This window comes from Schistocerca cancellata, chromosome 4 (assembly GCF_023864275.1).
Source record: "Schistocerca cancellata isolate TAMUIC-IGC-003103 chromosome 4, iqSchCanc2.1, whole genome shotgun sequence".
Lineage (NCBI taxonomy): Eukaryota > Metazoa > Arthropoda > Insecta > Orthoptera > Acrididae > Schistocerca > Schistocerca cancellata.
Window position 1 is genome coordinate 797,503,905 of NC_064629.1, and position 17,497 is coordinate 797,521,401.

A 17,497-nucleotide genomic window follows, 5' to 3' on the forward strand; every position below is an offset into this window, starting at 1 on the left:
ATTTACGGCAATTTAATCTAAATAGCACATTAAAATTGATGTTTAGTACACAACTGACAGGTCAGTTTTACTTCCAACACAATGTATTACACACATAAAATTCACACCTTTAGATCTCAGTAAGTATATCAGTTGATTAATCCTGAAACCTTTCACAGAATGTACTATGAAGTACTCACTACAAGCAAACAAAGGGCTTCCCTCCCTACTGCCATAATGGCTCACTGTGCACGTGGTTCCTCAGAACCAGTGCACGTTTCTAACATGCATTATTCATATCCTGTTGATTCAATGGAGTAGGAAGAATGGCAGTGACAATCTGGAAATTTCATATAATGAACTGGGATCTGGAGGTAACCTAATTACTCCGATTTGGGCCTTGAAAGAAATCAAAGCAGAATAGGAGGAGCAGGAGATTAGTCCCATCAACAATGAGGTCATTAGAGAGGAAGTACAAGCTCAGAGTAGGGAAGGATGGAGAAGGAAATTGCCTATGCTCTTTCAAAGGAACCATCCTGGTGTTTGCCTGAAGTGATTTAGGCAAATCATGGGAAACCTAAATCAGGATGGCTGGACATGGGTTTGAACCATCATCCTCCCAAATGTGAGTCCAGTGTGCTAACCACTGTGCCACCTCACATGGTCCAAAGCAGAATAGTGCAGCCCACTGATAAAGTGTGTGTGGGTTGCACCATTTGGTTTTGGTTCCTCTATTGGTGTGCAATGATACTGCAGCACTACGATTTCAGTGTGTACCAGGTCAACAGAGACATACCCACAAATAAACAAAAATTAATTAAGTAACTTTATTTTCTGAGGTGATAATTAAAGCTTTATAGCTACCCCTCCTATAACCCACTCCTTTTAACAGTTATGTGAACTAGGTCTTTTATAAATGGTACAAGGAATTATCTACACTGATTAACATTAATTACATTAAGCTGGGTAGCATGGCTTTCTCTTCAGATGGCTAGGCATATTAGCTGAATAAGAGGACAATCTTTGACAAAGGCTGTACACCATGATATAAACAAAGCACTGAGTGACACAATCAGCAGAGTGTTCTGGAAACAGCAGACAGAAGACAATCCTCACTTTAGTAGTCCTGCTGGACATTGATACGGAAAATACATCACTGAGTTGTGTAACTGCTATGAAGTCTGTGGAAATGCTGCTAGCTGCCTGTGTTAAGATCTGTGACAACCTACTACATAAGTCAGCCACTGACGCTGATGAAATGCTAGTCACAGCTTGCCCTAAGCCACTTCAGTGTTTATTTATTTCAGTTTTCCTCAGTAATTTCAATGTGCTCTTTATAACAAAGAAAGTGATTTTGTTGCCTGTGTTTGGTTTGCTATTCTCACTTTGACTGTATCCACTGCTGTTTGACTCATGGTTGTACCCGAATTATTACAGCTTTTCTTCTCATGACCGGCCTGTCTTAATGGCTGATGAAATTACCTGTTTCTTGGTTTAATGTGTCACATTTATTTCATATACCAGTATTGAGTTTATTGTGAAATTAAATGTTGAGTGCTGTCTACAAAAATAATGATGAGTGACTTGTAATATCAGTTTTTCCAGCTTCAAATGTGTTAGGACACAGTCATGACATAAAAGCCTGGAAGCCGTTCAGAAGTTACTGGACCACCACCACCACCACCACCACCACCACCACCACCAACAACAACAACAACAAATAATAATAATTGCACTTCCTGAAATCCAACTACTATTGTGACAAGTACATTGTGAATTAAGACAATGGTGAAAAAGTAAACAATTTAAATTTTAAATACTCTTTTCTTTCTCATATCATATTTCTCACAATAAATGCTTGAAACTCCTACTCAAACAAATCCTAGACAAAGTCCATACCAATAAAAATAGATCAGCTAGCACCAACAGCATCTTCACTGTCTTTCCCCTTCAAAGAATGGTTCAAAGCAGTAAGACAGTCAACCAGCTCCTACCAGCACTGTATCTGCGCCACACAGCAATACCAATACCAGCAGTGCGTCATCACAAAGGAGACATCTCCCCTGCAACAGCTGTAACATTTTTGGTGTTGTGGACTGATTCAAGGGGGGGGGGGGGGGGGAGATTAATAGCTTTGCCAAATGTCAGTACGGTAAATACATTATTGGTCTGTTTAGCTACTATGACTTCCAGCAAGGATGCTGCTAACCATCAAACATAAAATCTGTAGCAACATAACAACACGACCCGATCGCTGGAGTCGATGAAAGGCCGGCTGCAACCTGCTGTTAAGTCACTACAGATGATGATGATGATGATTATTGGTTTGTGGGATGCTCAACTGCATGGTCATCAGTGCCCAGCCACTACAGTCTTCACCTACACTAGTGTTCCATTGTTATCTCTCTGTGTACTCTTTATAACAAACCATACAAATCTTTGTACTGTTTGGCTTACTGTTCAGGCTTTTCCTGTATCTGCTGCCACTGGGCTTATGCTCAAACCTGGACAACGATAGGTTTTCTTCTCATTATTTGCTTGCCTTAACCCCTGGTGAACTTATTCATTTCCCAGTTTATGATACTACATTTATTTTATGTGCAGGTATCGAGTTTATTGTGCAAATAAATATTGAGTGCAGTATATGCAATATGTTAAGAACTGGCAGTGCTGACTTTGCTTTATGGATGCCAATGTTGAGAGTTAACTAAACAAATGGAGATGGAACAAACCAAAACTCATTTAATCATTGCTGCTGCTGCTGCTACTGCTGCTGCTGATGATGATGATGAAATGTATAATGTGAGTTTTAGCTCTTCCAAGTGCAGGCACAAAGTGAGAGCGATGCAACATGCACTCGCATTTTTAGTAGCTCAATTTCTAAAAACCAGACACTGGCCAAGTGTGCACACTACCAGTCTGCTAGTGCTGAAGTAACTATGTTCAAAAGAGGAATGGCTGAGTCTCATTAACAGCCATCTTCTCGATTTTAATTAATTAATGATTAATGTCATCAAACTGAAACTTTATGTAAAGTGACTCCTGTACCTGGGGATGTTATTGACAGTTCTGCTTGCTCAATACAATGCGATTAAACCTGTAAAATCTGGGCAAAGTTTCACTGAATCTAAACAAATACACATCAAAACTTAAACTACTGAAAAATAGAAAAGGCAATCAGCACTAGAAGGAACATGATACATATAAACAGAGTCTCAGCAATATCATCATTTAAACTCTCAGTGAAATTTTTCAGATTAAAATATAAAAGTACCCCCAATTCTCTTAGCTATATCAAAGTCCTAGGCAACAATCCTCTAAGTTTATCTGCATATGAATGACAAACATCTGCAACAATAATAGTTTCCATATAGTATGATTATTCAGTAGCACTAAGCTGCTGATAACTATACCAGAACACATGTTTAAGGCAAAACCCTATATAGTAACTGTGAAATTTGCTTTCACATTACATTATACAGTACTTACAGTGAACATCGAGGAGACAAGCAGAATGATAAGCACAACGTGTCTGAGGACCTGGTAGTCGCTATCCTCAATGTCATCTTGCTCTAAATAATAATCTTCCAGACGTTGCTGACACCGAGCTCGAGTGTCTGAAGGGCAGCTGAATTGTGATGGGCACGTACGAACACCATTCTCATCCAAATTTTCTATGTCCATAATCTGTGAGCTTGTAGTGGCTAAGATATCCAGAGAGAGAAACAGGCTATTAAAATATATTCTATACAACAATAGAAAATATTAGAAATGTGACAGGCGGGCATGAAATTGTTTTACCACACAGTAATGGAAGACTCCATGAAAATCACACCATATACTTCCTCCAAAACATCTAATTACTTAAACATCATGAAAACATGATGTGGCAGATGACTGCTATATTCATATATCTTCAATCTCACTTATTTTCTCAGTACATCTTAAATGAAATACATAATTACCTTCTTCTAAGCACAATAACTAACTCTGAAATAATTGTTTCCATTGCTCCAGTTAATGCAATTTCTGCATTTGGTAACTATGAACCTTATCTCGTAACTCATAGTTTTAATCACTAAATTTTGCAGAAAGAATAACACACCGGATATTTGTTGTAACTACTTACCTCTTGGGCTGCTACTACATGGTCCTTCGGGTTCTGTTGTGTCTTTCATACAATTATTTATTCCTGGGAGTACACTGCAAGACATACTTCCTGAATGTCTGGGCTCTGATGTATTAATATCTTGGACCAAGGACAAGTAACGTGCATAGCGTCGCCAGTACCTCTGATGCAGGATCAAACAGCCTACTGTCACTATAAACAAACGTATAATTACACAGTTTCTAACACACACTCCCTCATAGACATACGGTGGAGAAAAACACTCTGAGAATAAGTTCAAAGCAGGATATGGGAGGCTGAATTGGGCAACAATTTCTGGATAACTATAGATCAGAAAAGCATCAATGTGGAGCCATGTTCATACAATGGCAGCCAATCAGTGTCAAGCACCCTGAAGCATGTGCATTTATTTAATTGGCCCAGCTAACACTTGTTATGCTATAAATGTGGTTACTAATTAAATTAGATGAAGATATGGCTTCAGCTGAACAGACAGTGCTAGGCAAACTGTAAATCCTTATCTATCATTAGCTACATAGACACAAATTTTCTTTGATGTTTACTGGGTAAAGCTTAACTACTAAATCAACTACATTAAAAGGCACCTTAATGTAATTAATTTGTTCAGATAATAAGCTGTTCTGTAGAAAGAGTATTGCATCAAGACAGTAATACTATATGGTGTAATGTTATTTATAATAGAGTCTAAAGGCCACATGTTTTAATTTTCGGAAATCTGCAAACAGCATGAATGAATTATTATTTTGACAAGGACAGCATATCAGTAAGTGTGAACTAAGACAGTGGTGAAAAAGTAAACAATTTAAATTTTAAATACTCTTTTCTTTCTCATATCACATTTCTCACAATAAATGCTTGAAACTCCTACCTCTAACACTGCTACAAATTTGACACTATCAGAAAAATGACTCCCACACCCCATTCGATAACTCCTGTCATGTTGCAAATAGTTGTCATGAACTTACACATTCTAGCAGCCAGCTTCCCATGGATGTTGGTTGGTGCCTGGTAGATGTGGCCTTGCATAACCCAACACAAAGATGTCCAAAGGTGTTACACTGGGTGATCTAGAAGGCCAGTCTCAAGGACCACTGCACTCAACCCATCTGCACTTGAACACATTATTCAAATATCAACTGAATCCCAGAGTGGGATGCGGTAGAGCACCATCCTCTTGGAACAACATGTTTTGGCATATGTGGAGGCAAATGCCTTCTAACAGTATGATCAATTCCACTTCTCAAAACTGTAAACAACTGTGTCCATTTAATTGAGGCGGTAGACTGGAAGGTCTAATTAAGTTGTCATTGACAATTCCTGACCAGACATATACCATAAATCTTTCCTTGTGATCTTGTTGTAGAATGTAATGGGGATTTTCATGCACCCACTTGTGAGTTGTGGACATTAAATACTGCTTCCCTAGTACAAATAGCCTAAACAGTACACAGGATGAAGTAGGGAAAATTCTCATTATTTGGACACTCATGCTGCCTTAACACCGAGGTATAATCTTTGACTGTCAAAGCTTGAATCTTTTGCACATGGTAAGGATGTAAACTGTTTGCCTTTGCAACATTCCAAACAAGCCAATAAGTGACACTGAGTTGATTAGCTGTCACTCTGATGCTGATTGAAGGCATTGTTCCTAAATGTTGGAGTACCTATTCATCAATTTTTGGCATCCTCACTGTGCTTTGTCGTCCTATATTGGTCTTTCTGGGTTCAAATATGGCTGTTTTACTCAAGCAATAATCCACGACCCTATAGGAGTTTTTAAATAAATAAATAAAAAATAAAAAAAACAATTTTCTTCAAGCAGTTATCAACAGCAGTAATACATTCTGAAAATGCATGACACAGAGCTGCCTCTTTTTAATTTATTATACTGGTTTCGGTCATAAATGATCATCTTGGCATCTGAGTTGCTTACATTTTGACTACATACATTCAGTCTCTCTGTTGCCATTGAGTGGACCTCAGCTTTATATTTATGAATTTTCGCTTCGTCAGATGTGCACAATTATATTGAAAATTCCAGGGAATTTGTTTCCATGTCTCAATTTGTGTGACATGTGAATAGTAGTGTTCATTCTTTCATTAAGTATCACTGTATGTTTTATTATTTATATGACAATCTTTGTCTTTTGTTGTTTCTCTAGTTGGTCTCTTTCATTTCATTGCTACAAATACCAAGATGATGGTTTATGATCAAAATCAGTAGTAATAACAAATGAATACAATACAGCCCTGTTTCATGCATTTTTCGAAACCTATAGATAGTGGCTGCTGGTAGCCTTCTGTCTGATGAATGTTCTGTATGCCATCATCTTGCAGCACTGCATCCCACTGCTCATAAGCAATGTGAATGTCAGCTTGCTTGTTGTTCGTGTACCTGTTCGTGGTGACTCCAGTGTGGTCTAGCACATGGCAACAAGTAAAGTGATTTACAGCAACTACAGCATAACACAGCAGCAGCTAAGTTGGACAAAACTGCACTGCTAAGCACATCCAAACATGTTCTCTTACTGGACAAACTTCCAAGCACTCATTGCTGAATGGCTGTCGTTTCATCCCGATTTGTTTCACCTCAAGGGAGGGAAATGTGGATAGTCTATGGAACGTACTCAAAAGTATTAGAGGACACATTCAAGATAAATATATGTCATCAATATAGCACACAACTTAGAGGTTCAACAACAATTCAATGACAATGTTAGGATGTTTCCACAAATCAGCAAAAGCTTCAACACAGATAAAAAGAAGATGAAGCCACATTGACAAACATAAAGTGAAAATAGTTGAAGTGAAAGTAAAGAAAGCTATGCAAGAAATGTTCAATGAATATGAAAGCAAAATGTTATCTGTAGAATTTTTAAAACCATAAACAATTTTGGATCTATATAAAAATCAGTCAACAGATTACAATCATCTGTTCAGACACTCAGTCATACTGGTACTGAAATGCAATAACATAAAAGTGAAAGCTAAAATATTACAATCTCTCATCCAAAACTGTCTCCTGAAGATCGTGGTACTAGCCCTGCTTTCATATGTTGTATGGACACAAGTACGACAGTTCAGAAATAAGGAATTACAGAATCATGAAGTAACTTAAGTCAGTTAGTTTTGAAAAGACTACTAGACCAGATATTAAATTATTATTATTATTATTATTATTATTATTATTATTATTATTGTTGTTGTTGTGGTCTTCAGTACAAAGACTGGTTTGATGAAGCTCTCCATGCCATTCTATCCTGCGCAGGACTCTTCATCTGCACATATGTACTGCAACATAGTTCCTCTTAAACATGCTTACCTTATTCATCTCTTGGCCACCCTCTACAAGTTTTGCTCCCCATACTTCCCTCCAATACTAGACTGGTGATCCCTTGGTGTCTCAGACTGTGTCCTATAAACCAACCCCTTCTTTTAGTCAAGTTATGCCTTAAATTTCTTTTCTTCTTAATTCTACTCAGCACTTCCTCACTGGTTACATGGTACGAGGTGCTACACAAAATATCCAAGAATTTCATTGTACCGATCAAAGCAACAGCATTACGGTATTCTGCCAGTGGACGTCTCGAGGTACACGTCTTAGCTACTGTGGCACAAAGTTGCATCAACTTTGACAAATGCAGTTGTGAGTTGTTGTTGTGTGCATCAGGACATGTTTCAGTGCTTCTGCAAATTGTGAAATGGATAACATGAAGGAGCAGTGGATTTGCATCAAATTCAGTTTCAAATTGAAGAAAACTGCAAGCGAAACCCACCGCGTGCTGACAGAGGCATTTGGTCAGAGTGCACTGAGTCAAGCAGTCTGGCAGCCCTGCAGCCAGGCGACTAGCGCGAGGTTGGTGTTCTCGTAAAGATAAGTTATTTTAGATTATAAAACATATAGATTAGTACTGATTACGTGGTAAATAAGTGTATTGGTGTGCCGTTTAAGTGTACCATTAAAGGTTTCAATTTTCTTTACGTAATATAGCAGAAAAAGCGAAAAGACCGTACAGTCGTACTTTCTGTTTACGTTCTGCTGCAGCAAATCTATAGAATTTCGTTTAGTTGTTCCTTGCTCTCTCCAGCAATTTAACTTAGCGTACCTCTTCATTATTTAACTAGCATTTCCGGAAAGTAGCGTAAAGTTTAACTTGTTGTTTCAGAAACTTTGCACTTTTGTTTTTGTTTACACACAGTTGCGTATAGGCCAAATTTGTGTAACCATATTTTCGTGTTTATCTGTAAATTAACTGACTTATTCTTAATAAATTATTACGTTTATCATGAGTGAAAAGTGCTTGACTTGCCGTAGAATAGTTAGGTCGGGGCTTTGGTGTGATGGGTGCTGTAGTTTTTTCCATGTGGGTGACTGTAGTGGCGTGGGAATAGGGGAAGTAAATGAGACTCATCAGTGGTTTTGTAGGATTTGTAGTAGAGATAGGAAGATACTGGAACAGGAGGGGAAAATTGCTGCCCTTCAGGCTGAGTTAGACAAGGCCAGGGGAGATCTTGACAGGTTAAGGAGGGAGAAGGGTAAAGAGAGGTGGGAAGTGGCAACAGGCAACAGGAGGAACAGGCCTAGAACTTTGTCTGACAGCTTTATGGTGAATGTGGAAAATAGATTTGACCTGTTGCTTCAGTTAGAAGCTGGTGAGCCTCAAGCAGTTACAGGTGTAGACAGGGCACAACAAACTTTCAGCAGCAAATTGAAAAGTAAGAATGTAGGGAAATCAGTAAAGAGAAAGAAAGTGTTGTTGTTAGGTAGTTCCCATGGAAGAGGTGTTGGCCAACTCTTGCAGGATGAACTAGGATCAGAATACCAGGTCACCAATTTTTTTAAACCTAGTGCTGGTCTGGAGCAGGTGACAGAGGATTTAGGATCACTTTGCAAAGATTTCACTAAGGAAGACACCGTGGTTATAGTGGGTGGGGCAGGTAACAGTATTGACAGAGATCCTGGGTACAGCATAGAGTGTGACCTGGCGAAGATTGCATCAGCATCGAGGCATACCAGTGTTGAGTTTGTATCTGTTCTTGGGCGCCATGACCGACCTCATTTGAACTCTTCTGTCAAGAGAGTTAATTTGGAGCTGGAACAGCTGCTCATGTCGGGTGCGGGGTCACACATTGGTGTGGTTCATGTTGATTCTATCAGTAGGTGGGATTATACTAGGCATGGCCTTCACCTCAACAGGAAGGGGAAGGGTAAATTGGCTGGGGAAATAGCAGGAAAGTTAAAGGGGGGAGGCACTATCATAAGTGGTAAAATACCAGTGGTTATAGGATTCAGAAAAGACCCTTTTTTAGGGTAGGAAGGACAGAAAGAAAACAAATTTTAAGAGAGGTTAGAACTGAGACAAACCTTCAGTTTGAGAAAGAATTCAAAAAACATAATTCCAGCTTATTACATCAACATAAACAGCCATTGGTTAAGAATTTTCAACTGTCAGCAGATATTTTAACTCCACCCAATTTTAACTCAGTCAATGTGAAATGTCAGCTATCTTTATTGCATCAAAATATTCGAGGACTGAGAAATAAAATTAATGAATTAACTATCTGCATAGATGAATTAGAGTCTTCAAACCCAGCTGACATAATCTGCCTCTCCGAACATCATGTGACCACTGGTATAGAACTTTTAAGTGTTACAGGGTTTAGGTTAGCATCTCACTTTTGTAGATCAGAAATGGAGAAAGGAGGAGTTGCCACATTCATCAGGAACTGTCATAAATTTAAGAACATAGACATTCATAAATTTTGCCTAGAACAGCATATGGAAGCATGTGCAACAGAATTAGATTTTCACAAAAAATCTTTCATAATATTAAGTGTATATCGAGCACCTGCAGGTAACTTTAATCTGTTTGTAAACCACCTTGAAGCTGTACTGGCCCATTTAACAACCAAAAACAAAGAAATAGTGGTTGCTGGTGATTTCAATGTAGATTTCCTTAAAGACTCTCCCAATAAGAACTTATTTGAGTTAGTAACACTATCATTCAACTTAATTCCCACAGTAAAGTTCCCCACTAGGATAGCCACTTGCTCACAAACAGCCATTGATAATATCTTTATAGAAAAGTCAAATGAACAAAATTATATTACAAAACCAATAGTCAATGGCCTCTCAGACCATGACATGCAGTTCCTTCTGTTAAATGTTAATACTGAACAGGATGTAAAATCTGTTAAATCTGAGCTCAAAAGGGTAATCAGTAAGCCAAAAATTGATTATTTTAGGACACTCCTCAGAGACATTCACTGGACTGATGTTTACAGTGCTCATGGCATGAATGAAAAATATAACATTTTTGCTAATAAAGTGCTTACCTTATTCGAACACTGCTTTCCCCCAAAACTTACCAAGGTTAGAGCAAAGTCTACAAAGAAGCCATGGATTACTCGAGGAATAGGGGTATCTTGTAAAACCAAAAGAAAACTGTATCTGTCAATCCGAAACATTTCCAATGTTGATGCTATAGCACATTATAAGAAATACTGCAAAATATTAAAGACTGTAATACGGATGTCAAAGCAAATATATTACAAGGAAAAGATAGTCATATCGGATAACAAAATAAAGACAATATGGGATATAGTGAAGGAGGAGACCGGTAGAACCAGACATGAAGAGGAACAAATAGCATTAAGAGTAAATGATGCATTGGTGACAGATGTGTATAGTGTTGCAGAACTTTTTAACAAACATTTTATAACTGTTACTGAAAAGAAGGGGTTGTCAGGTTCGGTAGATGCTGCTATGGATTACCTTAGACCAGACATTTCAAGTAACTTCCATAATATGAATTTGACCCTCACTACCCCAACAGAAATAATGTCCATCATAAAATCTTTAAAATCAAAAACATCTAGTGGGTATGATGAAATATCAACAAAGTTAATTAAAGAATGTGATTCTGAGCTAAGTAACATATTAAGCTATCTGTGTAACCAGTCGTTTATCAGTGGAATATTTCCTGAATGGCTGAAATATGCTGAAGTTAAGCCACTGTTTAAGAAGGGAGATAAAGAAATAGCATCAAATTTCCGTCCAATTTCACTGTTGCCAGCATTCTCAAAAATTTTTGAAAAAGTAATGTACAGTCGTCTTTATAACCATCTTATCTCAAATAACATACTGTCAAAGTCACAGTTTGGATTTCTAAAAGGTTCTGATATTGAGAAGGCTATCTACACTTACAGTGAAAATGTACTTAATTCATTAGACAAAAAATTGCAGGCAACTGGTATATTTTGTGATCTGTCAAAGGCATTTGACTGTGTAAATCACAATATCCTTTTAAGTAAACTAGAATATTATAGTGTAACAGGAAATGCTGCAAAATGGTTCAAATCTTATATCTCTGGCAGGAAACAAAGGGTGTTATTAGGAAAGAGACATGTATCAAGCTATCAGGCATCATCCAACTGGGAGCTAATTACATGTGGGGTCCCACAAGGTTCCATTTTAGGGCCCTTACTTTTCCTTGTGTATATCAATGACCTTTCATCAGTAACATTACCAGATGCCAAGTTTGTTTTGTTTGCCGATGATACAAACATTGCAATAAATAGCAAATCAAGTGTAGTCTTAGAAAGATCAGCCAATAAAATATTTGTGGACATTAATCACTGGTTCCTAGCCAATTCTTTGTCACTAAACTTTGAAAAAACACACTACATGCAGTTCAGAACTTGTAAGGGGTGTCCCAAGAGTATATGTCTAACATATGATGACAAGAAGATAGAAGAAGTGGACAGTGTTAAATTCTTGGGATTACAGCTTGATAATAAATTCAACTGGGAGGAGCACACCACAGAACTGCTGAAGCGTCTTAACAAATCTCTGTTTGCAATGCGAATTTTGTCAGACATAGGGGATATAAAAATGAAAAAGCTGGCATACTATGCTTACTTTCATTCCATAATGTCATATGGGATTATTTTTTGGGGTAATTCATCAAGCCAAGCTAAAGTTTTCCGGGCACAAAAACGTGCAGTAAGAATTATATGTGGTGTGAACTCAAGAACATCCTGCAGAAGCCTGTTTAGGGAACTAGGGATACTAACTACAGCTTCCCAATATATTTATTCCTTAATGAAATTTGTCATTAAAAATATATCACTTTTTCAAACCAACAGCTCAATTCATGGAATCAATACTAGAAATAAGAATAATCTTCACAAGGATTTAAAGTCACTTAGTCTTGTACAAAAAGGTGTGCATTATTCAGGAACACACATTTTCAATAACTTGCCAGCAGCCATAAAAAGCTTAACAACCAATGAAATTCAGTTTAAGAGAAGCCTAAAGGATTTATTGGTGGCCAACTCCTTCTACTCCATTGATGAATTTCTTAGTAAAACCAACTGATTTGTATATAAGTACAACATAACTTCTGCACAATTTCAGTGCAGTAATGTGTTCACTGAAAATTTGTGTGTCTGTGTGTGTGTGTGTGGTTGTGTGTAAGTATAATCTAACTTCTGCACCATTTCAGTGCAGTAATGTGTTCATTGTAAATAAGTATTTCAGTAGTTGTATTACATGTTTATTACCTTATAAATAAATAAAAAACTTTTTTATTTTAAATTCAGTGCATTAGTATTTGTAAAATGACTCATAGTGTTCATTAAAATATGACGATCATTCCACTTGGGACCTGTGGAATGGTACATTAGCTTATTTGTTTTAGTTGTAAATATTTGTCATGTATTGTTGTTTTTCTGACATGTTCCACATCCTGGAGGACCTCCTCACTACGGATCAATTGGAATGAAAGTAAATCTAATCAAAATCTAATCTAATCTGAACATTTGATTGGTTCAAGCCCTTCAAGGAAGGCCAAGAAATGGCGGAAGATGACAAAAGTCCTGGTTGATCATCAAAAAGCACAACACTGGAAGTAATCATGAAAGTGCTAGACATGATCCATGAAGATTGAAAGCAGACAATTCACTATGTTTGTAACAGACTTGGGCTGTCATATGGTACAAATTCTAGTTGATGAACTGAACACAAGACAAATTGCAGCGAAGTCCGTCCCTCACTTTCTCAGCTTGAACCAATGAAACCTCACGATTCAGGCATAAACTGAGCTGCGACAAAGAGTTCGACAGTGTCTGCAGTTCTTATACAGAGTCATAACAGGTGATGAATCTTGGGTCTACGGTTTTGGCCCTGAAACAAATCAGCTAAAATCACAACAGAAAATGCCACCTTCTCCAAGGCAGAAGAAAGCTCGACAAGTTCACAGCAACATAAAGTCAATGCTGATCATTTTATTCGACATTGGGGAATAATGCATAAGGAGTTTGTTCCATCTGGTCAAATTGTCAATGGGCAGTTTTATTGTGAGGTTTCAAGGTAAATGAGGGAAAATGTTCAGTGCAAATGGCCAGAGTTGCAGGAAAAGAATAAATGGTTGGTGCACCATGACAATGCACTTGCGCACACTTCGCTCGTTGGCCAAAAACCACATGGCAACAGTCCCCCCACCATCCATACTCACCAGACCTAGCCCCATGTGATTTTTATCTGTTCCCAAAGATGAAAATTACATTGAAAGGGTGACATTTTGATTCGACTAAAGACGTCCAAGTGGAATTGCAATGGGTCCTGAATACCTTTCAACCTGCAAATTTCCAGCAGTGTTTCCAAAAATGGGAACAACACTGGAATTGTTGTCTACACGCCCAAGATGACGGAGGACATTGCGACATAAGTATAATTTTCTGATTTTTACAATGAACTTTTCAAATATTTTGAGTAGCACCTCGTGTACCCATTGAATCTTCAGCATTCTTCTGTAGCACCACATTTCACTCCCATACAAGCTACATTCAGGACACATCCTTCAGAAAGCACTTTCTAACACTTAAATGTATATTCGATGTTAACAAATTTCTCTTCTTCAGAAATGCTTTTCTTGCGATTGCGAGTCTGCATTTTATATCCTCTCTACTTCTGCCATCTTCAGTTACTTTACTGTCCAAATAGCAAAACTTACCTACTATTATTGGTGTCTTGTTTCCTAATCTAATTGCCTCAGCATCTTCCGATTTAATCAAACTACATTCCATTACCCTTGTTTTGCTTTCGTTGATGTTAATCTTACATCTTCCTTTGAAGACGATGTCTACTCCATTCAACTGTTCTTCCAAGTCCTTTTCTCTCTCTTACAGAATTACAATGTCACTGGCAAACCTCAAAGTTTTTATTTCTTCTCTCTGAACTTTTAATTCCTTCTCCAAATTTTTCTTTTGTTTCCTTTACTGCTTGTTCATCTTTTCTCATTCCTTTTTCAATCACTGCTTTCTTTTCATGCCCCCTCCACTCTTATACACTCTTCTAATAGCCATCTCGTTTCTGTACACGTTGTATATAGCCTTTTGCTCCCTGTATTCTACCCATGCTCCCTTTAGAATTTCACAGAGTGTATTTCAGTAGACATTGTCAACAGCTTTCTCCTAATCTACAAAAGCTATAAATGTAATTTTATATGCTTCCATATCCTCACATTTGTCATCCAGCCTTTCCTGATTAGCCATTTTGCATTGTGTGCCAATCTCATTTTTTAGACATTTGTATTCCCTTGCAGCTGCTTCATTCGCTGAATTTTTATATTTTCTTCTTCTTCAATTAAATTCAATATCTTCTGTGATATCCAAGGATTTCTACTAGGCTTTGCCTATTTACCCAGCTTTATCTTCTGCTTTCTTCACTATTTCATCTATCAAAGCTACCCATTCATCTTCTATTGTATTCCTTTCTCCTGTTTCAGTCCTAATGCTCCCTCTGGAACTCTCAACAACCTCTGGGTCTTTCAACCTATCCACATCCCCTCTCCTTAACTTCCTACCTCTTTGCAATTTCTTCAGTTTTAATCTACCATTCATAACCAATAAACTGTGATCAGAATCCAAATCTGCCCTTGGAAACATCTTACAGTTTAAAATCTGGCTCCAAAATCTCTGTCTTACCATTATATAACCGGTCTGAATCCTTCCATTGTCTCCGGGTCTCTTCCACATACACAATCTTCTTTCATGATCTTTAAACTAAGAGTTAGTGATGATTGAATTATGCTCTGTGCAAAATTCTACCAGGCAGCTTCTCTGTCATTTCTTTCCCCTGGTCCACATTCAACTACGTTTTTACTTCACTTCCTTTTCCTACTATCAAATTCCAGTCCTCCTCCACAATTAAATTTTCTTTTCCCTTGATTATGTGATTTATCTTATCTCATCATACATTTTTTCAGTCTCTTCATCATCTGCGGAGCTAGTTGGCATACAAACTTGTACTACTGTGGTGGGTGTGGTCTTCATGTCTATCTTGGGTACAATAATGCATTCACTTTGCTGTTTGTAATAGCTTACTCACATTCATATTTTCTTGTTCATTATCAGACCTACTCCTGCATTACCCCTGTTTGACTTTGCATTTATAGCCCCGCACTCACATCACTAGAAGTCCTGCTCATCCCTTCACTAATCCCCCACTATATCAAACTTAAATCTGTCTATTTCCCTTTTTAAATTTTCTAACCTACCTGTCTGATTAAGAGATCTAACACTCCACATTCCAATCCATAGACTACCAGTTTTGTTTTTCCTGATGATGAAATCTTTCTGGGTAGTCTCCACCCGGAGACTCAAATGGAGGACTATTTTGGATTATTTTACCTCTGTAATATTTTATCCAAGTGGATGCCATCATTATTTAACAATATAGTAGAACTGCAGGGCCTTGGGAAAAATAACAGCTGTAGTTTCCTCTTGCTTTCAGCTGTCTGAAATACCAGCACAGCAAGGTCTTGTCGGTTGACATTAAAAGGTCAGATCAGTCTATCATCCAGACTGATGCCCCTACAACTACTGAAAAGGCTGCTGCCCTCTTGAGGAACCTCATGTTTGTCTGGGCTCTCTACAGATACCCCTCCATTGTGGTTGAACCTAGAGTTACCTGTATCGTTGAGGCATTCAAGCCTTTCCACCATGGCAAGGTCCATGGTTCATGGTTCATGGTTCATGGGGGGGGGGGGGGGGGGGGGGGAGATATTATTATGTATCAATTTGGGAAAGAATTGTCCTCTCTTCTAACAAAAGTTTATCTTGGATGTTTGGAGCAACAGAGCATCACATATAGCTGCTAACGGTACAGGCCAATCAAGTTTTTAAGTAGGACTGGAGTACAAATGTGCTAAATTCAGATCTATATCGGTCATGCCAATTTTGTCTTACTATTAATGAATATTTTTCATGATCACATATGATCATTTTTGGAGCACAAAATCAATGCTTATACATCCATTTATGTATTTATCAAATCAGTATGTGTAAGTTCGATTTATTAGAACAACTGAAATAAGTCTATTAACCTGTGTAACAGAAAGTAACTGGTATCAATTCATACCACTAAATACAAAGTTCATCAAACACAATAAAAAATTTTGCTCCGAAATAAAAATATGATTAGTCTAGATTATACACATACAAGTCACCTTTTACTTGTGCATGGGAGAAACAGCACTAAAATATGAATTAAGTAATGTGATTGTCCTTTGTATCATCAAAAGTAAGATTTACCATGCACCACACTGACTTTACTATAAAACTAAAACAGGATTCCCATTCATCCCTGATAAACTTATTAAGAAGAAGTCTTACCTGTCAAACAAAGAACAAGCAAAATGACAGTTATTATAGCTTGTACCCCTCCAAACTGAAAGTTTGGGTTGCACTTTTCCACAGACATGTCCTCTTGCTTAACGAAGAGCACCAAAAATATTACAATCACCAGGGGAATTCTGCAACAAATAATGATACAACTATAAAATCCAGTCACAGACATTCACTTTACACAAATGAGAAAGTTTCAGTATACACTACTAATTACTAAAAGGCAAAACCTCAATGTTAATTAGCAGAAACATCAGAATTTCTATAAGCAACAACAACGAATCAAAGAAGTAAAGCTAACCATGTAGCTGATGTGTTAAGTGGCCAAAAGTTCACTCTTTTTTTATGTACTTGATTGTTGCTCAACACCTCTCAACTACACTACTGGCCATTAAAATTGCTACACCAAGAAGATAACGTGCTACAGATGCGAAATTTAACTGACAGGAAGAAGATGCTGTGATATGCAAATGATTAACTTTTCAGAGCATTCACACAAGGTCGGCGCCAGTAGCGACACCTACAACGCGCTCACATGAGGAAAGTTTCCAACCAATTTCTCATACAAAAACAGCAGTTGACCAGCATTTCCTGGTGAAACATTGTTGTGATGCCTCGTGTAAGGAGGAGAAATGCGTACCATCACGTTTCCGACTTTGATAAAGGTCAGACTGTAGC

The 17,497-nt window shown here is 37.7% G+C and overlaps 1 protein-coding gene across 1 annotated transcript in view; it reads right to left on the minus strand.

Annotated features, from left to right (window-relative positions):
• Positions 1–17,497, minus strand: part of LOC126184434 (integral membrane protein GPR155) — a 171,663-nt gene that overhangs the window by 13,319 nt on the left and 140,847 nt on the right. Inside the window, exons 10-12 of the mRNA XM_049926826.1 lie at positions 16,808–16,947; positions 4,109–4,300; positions 3,469–3,683 (exon numbers count right to left, since the gene is read on the minus strand). Of these exons, the coding sequence (XP_049782783.1) occupies positions 3,469–3,683; positions 4,109–4,300; positions 16,808–16,947 (547 nt within the window). The remainder of the gene's footprint in view (positions 1–3,468; positions 3,684–4,108; positions 4,301–16,807; positions 16,948–17,497) is intronic.